This window comes from Scardinius erythrophthalmus (assembly GCF_964197995.2).
Source record: "Scardinius erythrophthalmus genome assembly, chromosome: 5".
Lineage (NCBI taxonomy): Eukaryota > Metazoa > Chordata > Actinopteri > Cypriniformes > Leuciscidae > Scardinius > Scardinius erythrophthalmus.
The window spans coordinates 14,866,363-14,884,676 of NC_138225.1; the positions used below are offsets into that span (position 1 = coordinate 14,866,363).

Sequence of the window (18,314 nt, forward strand, 5' to 3'; positions counted from 1 at the left end):
AAAGTTTAAATTCATTATTACCGCTTTATTGTGATTACAGGGAAAGTGAAAGTAGCATTTAGCAGCAGGAATGATGGAGATAAACAACATTTCATTGGCTGTTTAGGAGGAAGTGGTAACATTTATAGATGTCATTACACAGTTTACACATGATAGCATGACTTTGGTTCCTCTTCTAAACATACCATGTTGATGGAAGCTTACAATGGAGGAGCAGAGGAGAGGGGAGGATTGTGGATGAGTAAAAAGAAAAGAGGCACTCTGCTATTACATTGGACTTGTTTGTGGGTTTTCTGAGGGATTTGCAGTTGGTCACAATTTGCCATTCTGTGAGGTCTGGAAAGGATGAATTAGAATTTATGAAAATGAAAATTAAAGGAATGTTCCAAGTTAAACAAAAGTTAAGCTCTATTGACAGAATTTGTGGCAGAATGTTGATCATAACAGAAAAACATTTTAAACATTATAACAGAACTGTCCCTCAGTTTTTTTAATAAAAAAAGCACAAATTGCAGTTACAGTAATAATTACATTGGCAATATAGTACTTACAATGGAAGTAAAGAGTTCAGCAATCTGGTAAGTCTAAATATAGAAATGTGACTCGTGTTTGTTAAAGCACTCATATGTAAAAAAAAAAAAAAAACATTCATCATTCACTACTATTCTATCTGTAAGATAGAAGCCAAAATCATACTTTTGAGGTGGGACTATTTTATAGGTGGCAGGATTTAGAAGTAAACTACTGTCCAAAAGTCAGTTTAAAAAAAAAAAGAAAAGAAATTAACACTTTTATTCAGCAAGGATGCATTAAATTGATCAAAAGTGACAGTAAAGACATTTATATTTGACAAAAGATTTCCATTTCAAATAAACGCTATCAAAAAATCCTAAAAACAAATTATATCACAGTTTTTTCAGAATTGCTAATAATAAGAAATGTTTCTTGAGCACAAAATCAGCATATTAGAATGATTTCTGAAGGATCATGTGACACTGAAGACTGGAGTAATAATGCTGAAAATTCAGCTCCATGAAAAAAAAATACATTTTGCAATACAACATATTTCACAATACTGATGTTTTTACTGTATTTTTGATTGAATAAATTTAGCCTTCATTGTGAGCATAAAAGACTTCTTTAAAAAAAAATACTGACCCCAAACATTTGAAAAGTAGTGTAACTTTACATAGACAAGGTAACAAGTTATCACACCCTATGATAACATGTATATGCGCCAGAGGAACAAGCGTGCAGCCATCTTTAGAATTTTGTCTTTGAACTTCCGTTTTTGCGCTAGCTTGTATTTCTACAGCATCCGTCTTGGAGAGTAATAAGCTTGTGACATGCATTTACATATTGTAGAGTTAACGAAAGTTATCATGAGCATTGTAATGTTTGAAGTGGATGTCATAACAAATGTCAGTAGACCGGGAAGAATTTAAAACGAGCGGTTCATTCATAAATCCGTAAGATCTTACCATCATACTGTGGAAATACAAACCAGAAAAGACAGAGCACAAGCGTAATGCTGAAAAGGGGCGGGGCTACATAAGGTCTATACTTTTGAAACACTGTGTATGTTAATGTTCATTAGTTTTGCTTTACAAAAATCCTGGCATGAGTCAAAACAAATCTCTGGTAATCAACATGCCACAAATGATGTGGGTACTGAACGCAGAACATTCCTTTAACAACACAGATAACTTTAAAATACTTGTGTGTTGGTCAAAAGACAGGAAGTTTTATGAGGGCAGGAGTGTGTTTTTAAGTGTGGCTACTCATCTTCTGAAATTCGCAGCACAGGTGAGCTGAAGTGGGAGGTGGCTGGAGCTGAGCAAGTGCTCAAGTATCGCACAACATTATTGGATGAAGAATCCAGCTCTTCTTCCTGACTGGTTGTCTGTTCTTTGGCTACAGTCAGGCTGGTGGGCCCCAGTGCCGGCATGACGTCAGCGCCCAGCAATGAAGATCCGCAGCACGCCATGTTTTGCATATGCTGACAAAACACCTCCAGCATTTGGACCTCCAGAAAGCCGTTCAACATGGAGTTGGTGAGCCTTCTCTCCCAGCCTGGGCTACTCTTCATGACAAGATACCCCTCGTCCTGCTGGCTTACACCCATTGCTTGTTGACTTGGCTCCAAAGAAGGCTCCAGAAAGATCAAGTCCTGAGATTGAAGCAGTGGCCCGTCGTCCGGTGGGTTAAGCAGGTCTGGGTTATGAGGACTCCAGTGCTCCAGTCGGTCACCTGCAAGCCGGAGGTCTGGATAGTCCTTGTAGAAGCTGGGACAGCACCACGAGCAATATAGAGTCATGCCCAAGTGTTCCTCCCTGCTACAGCTGTGAATGGGCATAGCGTTGCTGGGTGCAGAGGACCGACACTGCCTTGGCTTTTCCAGGCCTTCGGGCCTGCCAGCTGACATGAAGAGAGAATGTTTTAGGCACCGCTATAACCAGCCTCATTTTAACATAGCACAAAATAAATAGCCAAAAAATGTGGAACTTTTTAGGAAAGTCCCGAGTTTGGAGCTCACTTGATACACTGAATGACAGTTTGAATGTCTCCATACAAATGCCGCTTTTGTGCAATTCACTTGGGCACTCACCAAAATGAGGAAGTACTTGGAATTATTTTCTTAATTTTCCTTTTTATGTATTGTAGCTGTGAGCCACTCAACTGAATTGAAATATTAGCTTAAATGGACTTGGAATTTTGTTGGTTTATTCTATTACACAATATTATCACTTAAAGTTGGCATTAAACTGAAATTACGATCATCTTTTATTCTCTATTGTGCTGTTTATGAGTGACAGGTTCTTGAATAAGAAATTTTCGACATTTTTTAAATAATAATCTCATTAGATTGTTGTTTGTGAGTGACAGGTTGCTGGAACGGAATTGTCACGGTAAGGGGGAAGGGAAGTTCAAGTTTTTGACTAAAGATTACGAGGGCATATGATTTTTTTAAATAATATAATTTATAAATAATAATAATAATTTATAAATTAACACTGCAATATTTCATTAAAAATAAGAATGGACCCTTTTCACATTTCCAGGGTTCTAAGAAGCGGAAGTCAGCATAGTTGGGTAAACTTCTATAGCAGTGAATGGGAGATGACAGCAAATATAATTTTTGTATTTGCATTTGCTCTAAAAGCAAAAGAAAAATTTTGTTATAGTGTTTCCACAACTTTCCAAAAGAGGGAAAAAATACAGAGATTGATTACAGCAGTCAGTAGAGAGAAAGATGTCCAATTTGCCATCACTTCCTTAGCAGTTGTATTAGAAACAGCATTGCAGCGTTAATTTGTTTTTTTTTTGTCATTTACTGCCAAGGTAATATCACTCAAAGTATAGCGTTATAAATGTGTATTACATTTTTTAATAATGAAAATGTTCAAAACTTTACTAGATTTGCGATGTTGAAAGTCCGTGAAAAGGGGCCATTGTCAATTTCATGGTGACTTTAAATACATAGTTAACTCCAAATTATAATTTTTTTAAATGTCAACGTTTACTCACCCTCATGTCAAAAACCTGTAAGCATTTTTTTTGTTTTTTTTTCATAAAATGAAAGTTGTTTTGGATTTTCATTGAATGGACATATAAATAGTTGAAACATTCTTCAAAATATATTCTTCTGTGTTCTGCTGAATAACTAAAATCATACAGCTTTGTTACGACATGAGTGCATAAATTATGACAGAATTTTCATTTTTGGGTGAACTATCCTTTTAACCACATGCTCAAATGTAACACCTGCATTTAAGTGGCTTTTCAGTTTGTGGGTTAAAAATATCAGCAGAACCACACTTCCTTCCTGAATTTTATTTTTGTATTTATTGACTGTTCCCAGGACCTGGGCCACATTCATAGTCTATAAGTGATATTGCTTCATTGTTCATCTCCCAATGCTATCAGTCAGATTGACTTTATGTTATTTTTAACACAACCTCACCCTAATAACCCAGAATTCTGTGGTCTCTCACCTCTCACAGTTCGTGGTGTCAGAGGTGATCTGGCAGTGGCGTGTGTCATGCAGGGGTCGGGACAGGTCGTGAGGGTGGATGAGAGTGTGTGAGACCGTCCATCGGGATTTGTTGTGTCTTCTGTGCAGTTCAGAACATGAAGGAAAGCTTCTCCGAGCATGATAGCCTGCGCACACAAACACAGATCGAGCTCCAGTGAATATACATTTTAATATTTACTAAAGAAACTTGAATCAAATACAAAAACAGAGTATAATCATACATAAGAGGGCAAAATCAAACATAAAAAAGGCATAAATGAAATCAAACTGAAATGAGGAATTAAAAAGAATTGAATGACAGTATAGTGCATACTGACTGCACTTCCTTCCTTAATAAGTTCTTTAATAAAATCTAAAATTAATAAAATCCTTTCAGAATATAGATTACTCCAATTTATGTAATCAGATCACACGAAATACCCCAAATAAACAGTTCAAAAACCTTTAGACAACCAGTTTAGAAAACAAAAGCAGATTGTTATAGCCTAGTCACAACTATCTATAAAGAATATAGACATCTATAAGAAACTTACCAAACGCTTTAGAGTGCTGGACCTTTTTGTATGGTTGCAGAAACAGAAGTCTCAAGAGTGACAGTAATGCTCAGTGATGTCCAATCTATAGTGTCACTTTCAGATAGTTCTCTCATATATATATCTGTCTGTCTGTCTGTCTGTCCATACATCTATGTCTGAGATGTTTTCTCTGAGCTGGCGTCTCTGATCTGGGTAGCAGCAGAGGAAGTAAGCAGTTATATATCACAAACCCTGACACACACACACCCAAACACTTACACAGATTAGGCCTATGCTTGAACAAAGCAGAAGTGAGAAAAGTCTTGTGGCTCCTCTTCTCTGTTACAGATTGCCACATGTGACTACAATTTCATGTTTCATTATATTTGCACTTCGGAACGTTTTCATAGAAAGAGCTCATAACTAAGGTAAGCTGCTCATCTGCTTAAAAAAACCCTTCACAGATGCAGCTATAGCATATACAGACATAGGAGGGTCTGACTTTATTCCTGGGGTTAAACGTGAGCTTTTCCTTTTCACATCTATACTGTATGGCAGAGCATTATTTGGTGCAGAACGCACTCACATCAAACTATATTTTTAACATGTTGGGAGGGAAACTGAACAGGAAGGTCCGCCGTTGGATTTACACCTCAGGATTTCGCGCGTAAAAGCACAGCGGAGGTAAGAATCTGCCTCCTCTGTGGCGGACTCAGACGCCCGCTGATTGGACAAGCGGAACATCAGTCACAACATGGCCCCGCCCCCACCCTCCCATTCAACCACTGGCTCTCTAATGTAGCCCTGTGTTTACTACAGAATTAGTGCATAGCGGACGACAGTCTCCTGAACTGTGAACTACGAATCACAAAAGATAACCTGTTAGTTTTGCATAAAAGAAGAAAAATATCCCAAACTCAACATGCCCAAGAGAAAGGTATGTAGAAAAGCCGAGCGCGGCGCACGGCTACACTTTTGCCCTTACTAATCAGTCGTGAAATTAGGAAGCCCTCGAGACAATGTTTTTTTAATAAAAATCCAGGCGACTTCTTTAGAATCAGTGGGCAGATAAAAAATCGTTGTTAATTTTGCGATTTTTTCTGCCGGACCGCGGTGTTTTAGTCGACGGTGGTGCGTTCAGCAGGAGGGTTTTAGTGGAGCAGAGCTGTGCTGAAGCTCGACTTGATCTCATGCCCGTGGAACCGCAGCCATGCTGCCCTCTCTCTCTCTCCATCTCCAACACAGCGCGACGTGAAAACCGACGATTATAAGCGCAATCGTGGCCCAGGCGCTGTAAAATGGGGATTAAAAAATAGCTGGATCACTCTAATTTTCTGAATGGTGGCAATTTTGCGAAAAGGCGCTCGCGTTTTTAAACAATTTTAACGCATTTTCTTTGTTCGCCATGGAAGAGGAGTGTCATAACGCCTGCTTGCCGCCAGGTGTCAGCGTTGAGGCGGGATAATCGCGCCCCTCCTCCTTATTCAAATGTGTGAAGCCTGTGAAGTGAAATGCCTTCGTGCAAAATAATAAATAAAAAATCGGCTCACCATTTTGCACTGCCGTCCGCTGACTCATAAATTAACTTATTCGCAAAGCCTCTCTGATAAAAGTTATTTGAACTTTAATAGAGAAACCCACACGTTTTTCAGCCACCCCAGCATGTTGCTCACATTTACAAACATGCAGAACAGCAGATTCCAATGTTTCTACAAGTTGCCTTTTTGGTTTTCCCGCCATTTATGTTAATAAAATTATAGATCATGTTCTAACTTGTGATATTTGTTTTGTTCTTTTGCAGGGAACTGATGGAGAAGTCAAGGAGGAGGTACTGAAAGAATATTCTAAGAATATCTTAAGCAATTTTGGGTTGCAAATTTGAAGTAATCACAACCATTACAAATGCATTACTTACTCTATATCTACATTTACACTTATTTATTTAGCTGGCACTTCTTGAATTACAATTACTGAATCGAATTACAAACGAGAAACACCACAAACAATTTGTCATAAGAGCCAATAATAGCCTTTATGTAGTACTTTAAACTGTGCTGAGTTTAAAGTATAAGCTTGCTTGGTACACAAAGAAGGTGAAATGGAGAGAAAGAACAAGATTTTTAAATAGGCGTTACAGTAAGTATCTGTTCTCTCTTACCTGCCCTCAAATAAATAGATTTTTTTTCTTTCTCCCTTTTGTAGCCTCAGAGAAGGTCTGCTAGATTATCGGCGGTAAGTTGTTTTCTTTTTAAAGAGATTTTTAATGTTACCATTATATAATTATTTTATGTTTAAGAAGTCCTCAAATGTCTTCAGGAACTTTAAACATAGTTTCGGAAATTATTAGCACTGTCTTGCCAGACTTTTCCGTTAAGATGATCTGTAAAATTCAGGATAGGGCAGGACAACAAAGACCATGCTGTGCTCTATTTTAACTTCATATGTTCATTGTTTAGGTATTCATTTTTCTTATCAGACAGTAAGTTTGTGAATTAATCATATATTTTCTTATCCCTTCAGAAACCAAACCCTCCAAAACCTGAACCCAAACCGAAAAAAACTCCCAAGGTACTTGTAGTAATTACACTTTTAGTGAACACACTTTTACTGATACTCTTCCATGATTCGGTTTGTCTCATATGGATTGCTCTGTAGTCATTCTTTTGCCCTGTCTTTTCCTCTCTGACAGAAGGAGAAGGAAGTGAATGATAAAAAGGAAGAGAAAAAAGCAAAGGCAAAGGCTGAGGAATCCAAGGAGGAGAATCAATCAGAAAATGGCGAGACTAAGACCAACGAGGTAAAAAAAAAAAAATATATATATATATATATATATATATATATATATATATATATATATATATATATATATATATATATATAATACACACACACACACACACACACACACACACATCGGTCTACCTCAAATCATACATACACTTTATTACTGTCACTATTAAACAACCTTTACTTGGCTAGTCCCTTGAAAGAAAAAAGTTTAATTTTAAAGCTTTTTAATTCTTCCTAATAACATTTTAAAAATACTAAGTAACATAGTTCAATTAATTCCCTAAAATGAAGACATTGCTAGCCTAAACTAAAGTGAATTTTCCAAATGTCACCTCCTCTATTTGTAAAGAATGATTCTGATTGGTGCAAAGGCATTCCTGCTTGATTCTCATGGGTTTGTCCCTTTTATTACACAGGTTGAGAAAACTCCAGAAGAGGAGGGAGAGCCCGAGAAGGAGGACCCGAAGACAGAGTAGCACCACGCCTGTCCATCCATCCGTCCATTCTTTCTCTTTCCCCCTTTCCTTTCTTTTATCTTCCTCTCTTTCCCAGTTTTCTCTCCCTCTCCAGCTCTCTCAACAACCTCCTCTCTGCCCATCACCACCAGAAGAATATTTTTATCAGCGAATTTGTAAATACTGGTTCAGGTTTTTAGCACAAAAAACAAAGCTGACTAAACAAGTCTTGTGTTCGGCCGCGGCTGTATCAGGTGTTTACAACACGAGAGATGTGGGAAAAGGCGGCATCTTTCTTTCGTTTAGTTGATTTTCTGATTTTAATTCTTTCCTTTTTTTTTTTTTTTTTTAAGCGGATGGTCTGTAGCTTGGTTTTGGAGTGGGAGGTGGGAGGAGGCTCTCAGTCTGTATGTCCGTTAGTGCTTGTGATGTTGCTCTGGAGTCTGTAACGTTTCTGTACGGGGTTTGTTTTATTTTTCTTTTAAATGTAATGGATTGTCTTTAAGAAAGAGGAATGAGTTCAACAAATGTAGAAGAAAAGAAAGAAAACAACTAAAGACTGCTTACATTCCAGGTTCAGCATTAGATGGTGACTCCTGGCGTTTTTAAGAATCATACCACCTTTGCAATTTGTTGAAACATGTAACTGGGCTTTGTTAGGAGGCCAGAAAAACCCTTCTGTTATTATAGAGGACTTTTTTGAAATTACAGGATTCAAAGAAAAAAAAATTTAAGCGTTTTTTGGAGTTTTTTTAACACTGAAAATTCATCTGTGAAAAAGTACTTAGTGTCCCCTATAATTCTCTCGGTCTCACTCAATAAAATCCATCATTGGAGTTTTCCTCATAATGTCTGCTGTGGTCTTTTTCACTGATTTGGTCACTATGTGTTAAATACTGTTTCTCTGCATATGCTGTTCTATAATCAGTTATCAAGTGTTTATAACAGCTGTTGATGCAATAATCTAACTGTAATAGCGGATTTCACCACTGGTTCACGTTGCATTTAAATCTTAACAAATGATCCTAATCACAACAGCTGAGACAAGCACTGTAAATGCAAATATGAAAACTAGTTGAGCCATAACTTATGAGACAAAATAGGTTTTTACTCTTAAAGTCATTGCATACATTGAAAAAAAAAAACAGTGCTAATGGATGAGTATTTTCTCAAGCTGAGACATTCTTAGGAATCATTAATACCCTAAAACTGTCATCCCAAACAAATACAAGAGTTTCCAAAAATGAAGAGAAAATCTTATTTCTCTGGATTTAAAGATTTTGTTTGAAACTGTTTTCCATCATTGAAAGAGTAGAAGGCCTGCAGATTTGCTGGGATTATAAGGGACTTTTTGAAAAGACTTTGTTTATTTGTACATTTTCCCCTCCCCAATTGTATTGGTGTGCATTGCTTTATTTATTTATTTATTTATTTGCACATATGAATGCCATTATAAATGTATATTATGTTTATCATCTTGAATAAAAAGATTCTGAGACAAACTGGATAGAGAGCAAAAAGGATTCAGAGAAAACAACAGTCACCATGTAAACACTTTGTGGCTTTAGAAAAAAGCTTATTTTCTTTATTTAGTGTTAGAAAATTGAGTGTCCCTTAGACATTAAAACTGCACATAAATGCATTTTAGATAGCTTTGAAAGCTATGATTCCGACCCTTGCTGTGTGTTTCTAGTTGATGAATGAATGCAAGCATCCATGACCTCTCAAGTTTGAGTCATCTGAGAGGCAACACACTGACAGCCTAAACATATTCTGCTCTGCTCTTCATAAGACAAAATAATTTGCGTATTAACATTTTAATAACTTTATTGTAATAAATCAGAGGTATCATGGACATTACATAATGAAGTGAAACATGCAATAAAGAACAAACTAAAAAAAAGGGTGAATTATTTCTACATATATCCAACACGGTTACATTTGTTAAAGAACTAAAATGTATGATGGATGTATTTTAACACTTATTCGATAAATGCACATTACATAATTGTATTACGTAATATTTATAACCCATTCCTTACATAACACCATGTATATGGCACATTGATTGTAGCCTATGGAAATGTTCAGATGTTCAGAGTATGGAAATGTTCAACAGATCTTATGTCTAACCCACACACGCTAGACCTGTGATCCTCAATATGATGTTAAACAAGGAATGCGCCCTTTTACTGCAATACATCTGTTTTGGTTTCAACAAATCACCCAACAGGGACCAGCACACCATGCAAAATGTCCGCCCGTGGAAATGGTGAGCTCACCTGTGGGCTCTCAGAGCGCCCCTGGCGGAGGAGCGCGGTACTGCACTGACACTGGCGTGCGGCCGTCGCGCGGGGGCGCTCAAACAAAGCAGCGCGAGCGGCGGCTGCAGGCCGAAACGCTGAGAGCAAATACAGCACAGGCCGCTCTTAGCAAGCAGAGCCTCACCAACCTCCATTCACCGCCCGGACCGGGCCATGGCGGCGGAACCGTGCTCGCAGATTGAAGCCGGTGGGCACCTCTCTGGCGTTTTTTCTGCGTCTTTATCGCTAGAAAGGCTTTAAGCATTGTTTTAGCATTAGCCTGTGAGGCTAAGCTAGGCTAAGCTAAAGCTAATGATTGCTGTTGTTGTGTTTCTCTCTGCAGAACTTTATTACCTGATCGCCAGATTCTTGCAGTCAGGACCATGTCAGAAATCCGCTCAGGTGAGACGGAAAATGGCTTGTGAGTGTCGGTGTGTAGCAATGATTGTGTGTTACGGTGTGTGTGTAACTCTGTGTGTTTTTGTAGATGCTGCTGCAGGAGATGCACGAATATGAGGTGAGTTTCATGCCTCTTCTCCCACTCTAACTCGTTATTTCTCTCAAATATCCCAACATCAGCATCTCCTCCTCATCCCAGCACGGCTGCGTGTCTAAATCCCGCGTGTGATGTGTTTTCCCCCCGCTGTGTTTGTGTGCAGATCATTCCGAAGCGCTGGAGCTGGGATGGAAAGCTGTTTAAGCGACGCTTTGAAGACTGGGTGAGATTAAATAAACTATCGCACACATACACGCACGTGAAGTACAGTACTAAACTCTCACAGGTGCTTGGCTTACTTATATTACAGTGCATTAAAGCACTGATGTGAGAACGTGGTGCTAGCGGCGAGGATTTGATTTTTGTAATATACACGAGTCTATATTATAGTGCGGGAAAGTTTTTTGATTTTAGGAATTTCAATTTAAACTATTTGTTTTGAAATGAGAGGCTTTGTACGTGCCGGCCGGGGGCGTTACTGCAGCGCCGATATATCGAGAGCGGATTGGTGGGTTTCTGCGTCAACCAAAGGCGGCAGCCAATCAAACCTCAGTTGCTACTTAGGAGACGAAAAAGATGGGTGGAGAAGGCGTCTGATTGGCTGAAGCTTGTGGAGGGGAAAGGGTGGTCTTTCGGGAATGATATGGGAAATGTTGGTGAAATAAAGCAAAATTCACGCTAGTTTATTACTATAATATAATCTTAAATTATGATAAAATACAATATATTCTTTAATACTATAATATAGTATGACTCATATTGTTATTTCTATGCAATTTTTAATCCTAATGCAAATAAGATTTGCTGTGTCTTTCAAAGCACCTTATGTATCTGTATGTTTCAGGTGTTGTTAAATCAGCACATACCTGCGGATTACCTGTTGCGTGTGTGTGAGCAGATTGGCCCACTGATAGATAAACACATTCCTCCCAGTGTTCCTGGAGTACACAGTTTACTGGGCACCGGACGACAGTCTTTACTACGGACAGCAAAAAGTGAGATGTACTCAAGATCACTACATAGAGTGAACAATTAGAGCCTTTCTCATTTATTCTGTACTATAAAGACTTGAGAATAGCACACAAACACATTAACACTTTCCCTTACGTTTTGTTCTCTCTCAAAGGTTCTTCTCATACAGTATGGAGTGGTTCTGCAGTAGTCGCCCTGCACAGGGGACGGCCCCCAGAACCACCTATAGACTGTGCCAAACCACCAAATATAGGTACGTCCTGCTAACTAAATGGTGTAGGGTGTTGGTGCTGGCTGTTTTTGGGTTCAGTTTTAGGAATGACTAATTGGGTTTGTGCACAAAGTGTCAAATTGAAAATAGTGCTTCATGATTGCTGATTAAAGTAGGTATTAAATGATTATTATAAAAAAAAAATTACTTTGTTTATTCAAAGTGTCATAACTCGCATCTCAAAATCCAATCAACGACCAATGGATAGAACCAAGTCCCTGTCCTAAACTTATTTCTTATTTAAGAATCATTTCATTGTGACTTCAATGTTGTTGTTCTGTTGATGATCTGTTGTTGAATGAATTTCACTTATTTAGCATGTTATTTAGTGATAGAATAATGTCCATCGGTGTAGACCAGCTTCTGTTGTTCCATTGATTGTAACAGTCTAAATCTCTCTGCTCAGTGTCAATCATGGGTGCTCGCCAAAAAACAGGAGTGGCTCGATTTGGCCACGCTTTCCCCTCCTGCACCTACCAGCACATGAAGATGCATCGGAGGATCCTGGGCCATCTCTCATCAGTGTACTGTGTGGCATTTGACCGTACTGGACGGCGCATTTTCACGGTAAAGAGGATGTGTGTAACACTCAGAAGTTTAGGATAGGGCGTCAAATGGGCAGTAACTGGGCCTGATTTAGACATAAAACTCCTGTCCTAGTTTAACATGCAGAGACATTTACAAGCCATGTACATGCATTTTTGATGTCGTTTTCATGCCATTGCTCAGTTTGCTGCTAAATACTAATGCAGGAAACACTGGTGTCAGTAGTTTTGTAATATGTTCTGTGTGTGCGCTTGTAATCAATGTTTATGCACATCTGTTTCTGTCAGGGTTCTGACGACTGTCTAGTGAAGATCTGGGCAACAGACGATGGCCGTCTGCTAGCCACTTTGCGCGGACACGCGGCAGAGATTTCAGATATGACAGTGAATTTCGAGAACACGCTCCTCGCTTCAGCCAGTTGTGACAAGATCGTCCGCGTGTGGTGCCTGCGTACCTGTGCACCTGTGGCTGTACTGCAGGGGCACACAGCCTCCATCACCTCCATACAGGTGTGTGAACACAAGTTTTCTTTATAGAGGCACAAAGTCTCAAAACCTTCACCATCTCTGCTCCTCTCTGGTGGAATGAGCTGCCTACCTCCACACAAACATCACACCTTTTCTTTTTTCTAGCTTGATTCCTAATCTTAATATCTAATAAACTTGGCAGCTCAGTTTTCAATGTTTGAGATCTGCTCGCTTCACAGTAAATGCTTTTCTACATGAACTCATCTCTGCGCTGTGAGTGTAGGTCGCTTATAACATGCATTTAGGAACGCAACATGCACCAACCAGTACTTGTAATGAGAAGTGGTTAAAAACCATTTGTTGTCAGCAAACTTTAAGGGCTCTCTGCAGCTTTTTCATCAAAATAAAAGTATGATGGCTTAATGTTTATAAATTAAGACATCTAAAAATATAAATTGAAATTTTACAGTTGTACTGTAAAATAAGATTCTTTTTCGAATATTACCTATCATGCAGTGTGTAATATGGCTGTTTGTGAATGTAAAAGGTCTGCAGAGTTTTAAAGATCAACATGCACGACATAAAGTTAATGTCTCCTAAAAGAAAGAATCGCTGAAACTTCTGAAATGAGTCGTCCATCTTTCCAATCAAGAGTAGAGAAAGCTCTCAGAAAGGAGGGGTTTAAACTTTAGAGAGACAATCTTCGAACAAACCATTTTCAGACTCTTTGAGAAATGAGGTGGTGTGCAATGTATATTTTTAAAAAAGTAAGTGTTTTTTGACCTTGGATGAATGTAAACCTATTGTAGGAGACCTCAAAAACATAATTAGGATAGGATCCTTTAAATAGCATAATAGGGGCACTTCAAGTATTCTTTATTTTACAGTAACCCTCCCTCCCTCCCTAGAATGGTGATTGCTTTTGTAGGTAGCATTAATTCAGATGTTTTTGGTGCTTAAAGGATATTTTTCTGTCTGTCTCTGCAGTTTTCTCCATCAGCATTAGGTTCCTCTCGGTATCTGGCCACCACTGGAGCTGATGGCATGGTGTGTTTCTGGCAGTGGAACTCGCTCAGCATGAAGTTTGTGTAAGTGTCATTTGTACGTTTTAAATGACACATTTTGTCTGAAGCCTGTGATTCACTTGTATTATTCAGAGTAACTTTGCAATAAGCTGTGTGTTTGTGTTTGCAGTGAAAAGCCTGTGAAGTTCATGGAACGTTCTCGTCCCGGAGTTCAGATATCCTGCAGCTCTTTCAGCTCTGGTGTGTTAACCCACACTTACACTCCAACTTCCAAACACTCAATGATCTGATTCAATTCAACTTTTTTCATGTCTCTTCATTATCTTCTCATGATCAGAGTCAGATTATAATTCTGACATTGTGTCCTTTGACCCCAGGTGGAATGTTTCTGGCCACTGGAGGCACAGATCACATGATCAGAGTTTACTACCTCGGCACAGAGACGCCTGTGAAGTTTTCTGACCTGGACTCCCACACGGTGAGAGCGAGAGAAATGGAAAAGGAAGCCAGTGGACAGACAAGAAAGCAAGAGAGATAGTGATAGAAAGGAGAATAATTGACAGAAAAAAACAGAACTTGTAAAAAATAATGTTGAATGGAAAATGTTAGAAATGTGCTGATTTAATAGTTGAATTAATTTTAATGCATGTTTTTGTTTTATAGGATAAAGTTGTTGCTATTCAGTTCTGCAATAACACCGACAGGTGAGTTTTTGATATGTTATGGTTCCTTTTGTGCTTGTTCATTGGGATGTACCATAATCTTTATTGATTTTTGGGTGTTTTTAAGTGTCTTTGTGTGTCGGCTGCCTCTGTATCTCCAGTCTCAGGTTTGTGAGTGGTAGTCGGGATGGTACGGCTCGGATTTGGCATTACCAACAGCAGGAATGGAAGAGTACTGTGCTGGACATGACCACCAGATTACCAGGGTCAGTGTGTGTTCTCAAGCACAGTTTGGACTGAATCTAATTGTTAACATTAAATATTGTTCTTTTGGAGAAGAAAAAAAATTTAGTTCTTCCTTGAATTGGATTTTTTACGTCTATGTGGACATATGTATTGTGTTCACAGGAGTGCTGTGATATCAGGCGACGATAAATCGACAAAGTTGGTGGTGACCATGGTTGCGTGGGATCGCTGCGATCGTTCCATCATCACAGCTGTTTCAAACTGCCTCCTCAAAGTCTGGAGCTCAGCAAATGGCCAATTACTACATGTGCTGTCGGTATGTGTGTGTGAGAGGCAGAATTCAGTCTGTTCATTTCGGTCCTTGTTTTGTAATTCATTGGAGGAACTTTCTGTGACTGAATGGATTATATAGGCAATGTTTATCTGTCCATAGGGTCATGATGATGAAGTGTTTGTTTTGGAAGCTCATCCCTTTGACTCACGGATATTGTTATCGGCTGGTCATGATGGGAACATCTACATTTGGGACCTCAGCAAAGGCCAGAAGATCAGAAACTTTTTCAATATGGTGAGATGACATGACAGATCTGCAGTTTCAATTTAAGCTTATTAAAAAAATAGATGGACCTGTAAATATTACAGGTATAAATGACCTTTTAAAATATATACATTTATTATAAATATATACATATTTTTTAAATAATAAAATGTATTAAAATAGAAGCCAGTTATTTTAAATTGTAATAATATTTGACAACATTACTGTTTTTACCTTTATCAAATAAAATGCAGCCTTGGTGAACACAAGACTTCTTTAAAAAAACTTAAAATAAAACTTTTCTGACCCCAAGCGTTTGAACTGTAGTGTATACTGTAGTGTCTAGATTTTGATAAAAGTACTGCTTATCACAGTCATTGAATTATTTTCTGTCTCTTTTTTTCTTTTAGATTGAGGGCCAGGGACATGGTGCTGTTTTTGATTGTAAATTTTCAATGGATGGGCAGCACTTTGCCTGCACAGACTCTCATGGTCATCTTCTCATCTTCGGCTTTGGGTGCAGTCAGCCTTATGAAAAGGTGGGTGTGTGTCAGATTTGTGGTATTCTTTGCCTTTTGTGCAGTTGATCGAATTCACTCTTGTTCACATTCCAATGCTTCTCTCTGCTTTCAGATTCTAGACCAAATGTTCTTCCATACGGATTTCCGGCCATTGATCCGGGACTCCAATAACTTTGTTCTAGATGAGCAGACACAACAGGCACCCCATCTTATGCCTCCGCCTTTCCTGGTGGATGTAGATGGGAACCCCCACCCACCTCGTTGCCAGCGCCTGGTGCCGGGAAGAGAAAACTGCAAAGAGGAACAGCTTGTGCCACAGCTCGGCTACATGGCTAATGGTAAATTTATCAGGTTTACATGGCTAATAACAATGACACAAAGCTTCGCTTCACGATTAATAAATTGTAAAGCCATAATAATAATTAGTAATTATGTTTTAATTGTCTTTTTTTAATTATATTAGTCATAGATTTGCACAACTAATTATAGCCAAGTTAATAAATCATTTCTCAAGTAAGATGTAAGAAAACATCCTGCTTTGCTCCATGGTAATGGAATTTCAGTTGCCTATACTATTGACATGTCCTGATTCTTGATAAAAAATACCAATGCTACAGCAAAAACGCAGCCTTATTTTATAAAAAAAAAATCCAAATACATTTTTAATTAAATAAAAATGATGGCATGTACTATTCGACACAAAATGCTGTGTGCTTTCTTTTTTGTTTGTTTTTTTTTCAACCATAGCTGTAGCTACAAAATTGCTTGTCATTTTGTCCTTTTAAGCAGTCACACACCACTTGTGTGGCCCTGTTTACACATGGTATTAAAATGCGTTTTGTTCAATCGGATCACAAGTAGACGAGGGAGACACATACCCGTTTACCCCTGGTGTTTTAATTCGTCTCTTTTGTCTTGTCCACTTTAAACCACTTCTGTCTTGAGGGGAGGGTATAGGTGGGTAAATGTATAGGTTTCATAACTTTCGGTTTAATGGACAAAATGAGCTCACACAATTTACATGTGAACACGAAACGAGACGAGACGATGGAAAACATACAGAGAGTAGCAGCTTTCGTTTCTGCTTTAACAGCCGCAAGACCAAGACCTTTTAGAAATCAGGAATAGTGAGAGAACGTTGTGCTTGGTATGTTTTTCATCTTCAAACAAACTTGGATCTCCTGTCTTCCTGTAATGTTTAAAGCTGCAGTCGGCAAGTCTGGCAGATTGGGTCGACTTAGCCAAAATTTTGAATGTTTACAACTCTCATGCCCCTCCCCCACTACCAGCGAGCACCCTCCCATCGAGGTCGTGCTCGTCAGTGCGTGTGTATGGCGTGTACCTGATTTTCTGTGAACGCGTCCGTCTCTTCAGCATCGATCAACACCATGGACTCGGAGGTAGGCTGCCCTGGCTAATCTATCCATAGATAGCAATAACCGAGGAATTGGAAGCTTGTTAGTAGATTTTCTCTCCGCCATCACGCTTTGTGCAATCTTCAGGCAAACTTCAGGCGTGTCGTGTGCATGTGATATTGTAACGTGCGCAAGGGAGGGGGGATCTGTGGCGTGTGCACGACCTGTGATTGACAGTCAGATCTCACACCCCCCTGCGCTGATTGGACACGATGATCTGGGAGCGGTGGATTTTTGCAAATCAAATAACACGCTCCAGGTGGAGTTAGAATCTCTGTTTTTTTTTCTAAAACCACCTTATTTATGTTGTTCTGTCGGATTATAGTGTCGATTTTACTGAATATGATCAAAAAAATTTATTTTTGTGGCTGTTCAAACGCATTCGACCACATTAGTGCATCTACACTACGAATGCAATCCGGTCGAATGCGTTTTCGACTACCTCTGGAAGTTGTCGAAAGTGGACAAGCTAAAAATGTTTTAGACCCCGTTTGCACCTGTATTTAGTGTCATCCGCTTATGTTCAGATCGATGAAAACTCAATTTAACTTACGACTTAATTATAACGACTTAATACCAGGTGTAAACATGGCCTTTGGCTCAAATGTATGTCCTATTGAATGCTATGAAGATGAGGACCTCATTAGGGTTCATTTTAAATGAAAACCTCCCTGTTCTTACTATCATGTCATGTGTAGTCCTTTTATTCGAGGACTGGTCTAGTGTTTAGTCTAAATTAGCTTGTTGAGAGTCTTTTAATGTTTTTAGGTGATGGCGAAGTGGTTGAGCAGGTGATTGGCCAGCAGACCGCAGAGGATTCTCAGGAAGAAAGCCCATTGGATGACCTGATTAGGCAGCTCCAGCACCAGCAAGATGAGCATCGCAACCCAGGAAATCCTGCAGGTGAGAACAAGCCACAGTTAACCCTTTGAAATGTTTTACAGCATTCTCATTGGTTTGCTGGAGAATTTTCTTATGGTAAAATTATTACACATTGAAGAGGGAAAACTGCACAGAATGTAATTACTATATGATTTGGAATTTTTTTTATATTAA

General features: G+C 38.8%; 3 protein-coding genes across 6 annotated transcripts in view; 2 read left to right on the forward strand and 1 right to left on the reverse strand.

Moving 5' to 3' along the window:
• Positions 1-10,842, reverse strand: LOC308690454 (uncharacterized protein). Its single transcript, XM_081364890.1, has 4 exons — positions 10,454-10,842; positions 4,570-4,760; positions 3,996-4,161; positions 1-2,418 (listed from the first exon to the last, which is right to left on the reverse strand). Exons 3-4 carry the CDS (start codon positions 4,153-4,155, stop codon positions 1,778-1,780), a joined length of 801 nt encoding a protein of 266 aa, XP_081221016.1. The 5' UTR covers positions 4,156-4,161; positions 4,570-4,760; positions 10,454-10,842; the 3' UTR covers positions 1-1,777.
• hmgn7 (high mobility group nucleosomal binding domain 7) lies at positions 5,266-8,649 on the forward strand. The gene is made up of 6 exons (XM_081364894.1): positions 5,266-5,488; positions 6,353-6,379; positions 6,754-6,783; positions 7,072-7,119; positions 7,241-7,348; positions 7,758-8,649. Exons 1-6 carry the CDS (start codon positions 5,474-5,476, stop codon positions 7,815-7,817), a joined length of 288 nt encoding a protein of 95 aa, XP_081221020.1. The 5' UTR covers positions 5,266-5,473; the 3' UTR covers positions 7,818-8,649.
• Positions 10,143-18,314, forward strand: part of brwd3 (bromodomain and WD repeat domain containing 3) — a 19,248-nt gene continuing 11,076 nt past the window's right edge. For all 4 annotated transcript variants that reach the window (XM_081364854.1, XM_081364856.1, XM_081364855.1 and 1 more), the window contains exons 1-18: positions 10,143-10,307; positions 10,443-10,501; positions 10,587-10,616; positions 10,759-10,818; positions 11,440-11,590; positions 11,722-11,820; positions 12,245-12,405; positions 12,672-12,893; positions 13,839-13,939; positions 14,046-14,116; positions 14,254-14,354; positions 14,540-14,580; positions 14,700-14,804; positions 14,947-15,100; positions 15,218-15,352; positions 15,733-15,861; positions 15,956-16,181; positions 18,027-18,161. In XM_081364854.1, the coding sequence (XP_081220980.1) occupies positions 10,274-10,307; positions 10,443-10,501; positions 10,587-10,616; positions 10,759-10,818; positions 11,440-11,590; positions 11,722-11,820; positions 12,245-12,405; positions 12,672-12,893; positions 13,839-13,939; positions 14,046-14,116; positions 14,254-14,354; positions 14,540-14,580; positions 14,700-14,804; positions 14,947-15,100; positions 15,218-15,352; positions 15,733-15,861; positions 15,956-16,181; positions 18,027-18,161 (2,014 nt within the window). In that variant the 5' untranslated portion in view covers positions 10,143-10,273. The remainder of the gene's footprint in view (positions 10,308-10,442; positions 10,502-10,586; positions 10,617-10,758; positions 10,819-11,439; positions 11,591-11,721; positions 11,821-12,244; positions 12,406-12,671; positions 12,894-13,838; positions 13,940-14,045; positions 14,117-14,253; positions 14,355-14,539; positions 14,581-14,699; positions 14,805-14,946; positions 15,101-15,217; positions 15,353-15,732; positions 15,862-15,955; positions 16,182-18,026; positions 18,162-18,314) is intronic.

Coding starts and splice junctions, on each gene's coding strand:
- LOC308690454 (XM_081364890.1), bottom strand. CDS start 4,155: ATGCTCGGAGAAGCTTTCCTTCATGTTCTGAACTGCACAGAAGACACA. Junction 2,419..3,995: donor GACACCACGAACTGTGAGAG/GTGAGAGACCAC, acceptor TCTTCATGTCAG/CTGGCAGGCCCGAAGGCCTG.
- hmgn7 (XM_081364894.1), top strand. Junction 6,380..6,753: donor ATGGAGAAGTCAAGGAGGAG/GTACTGAAAGAA, acceptor TCCCTTTTGTAG/CCTCAGAGAAGGTCTGCTAG. Junction 7,349..7,757: donor GCGAGACTAAGACCAACGAG/GTAAAAAAAAAA, acceptor TTTATTACACAG/GTTGAGAAAACTCCAGAAGA.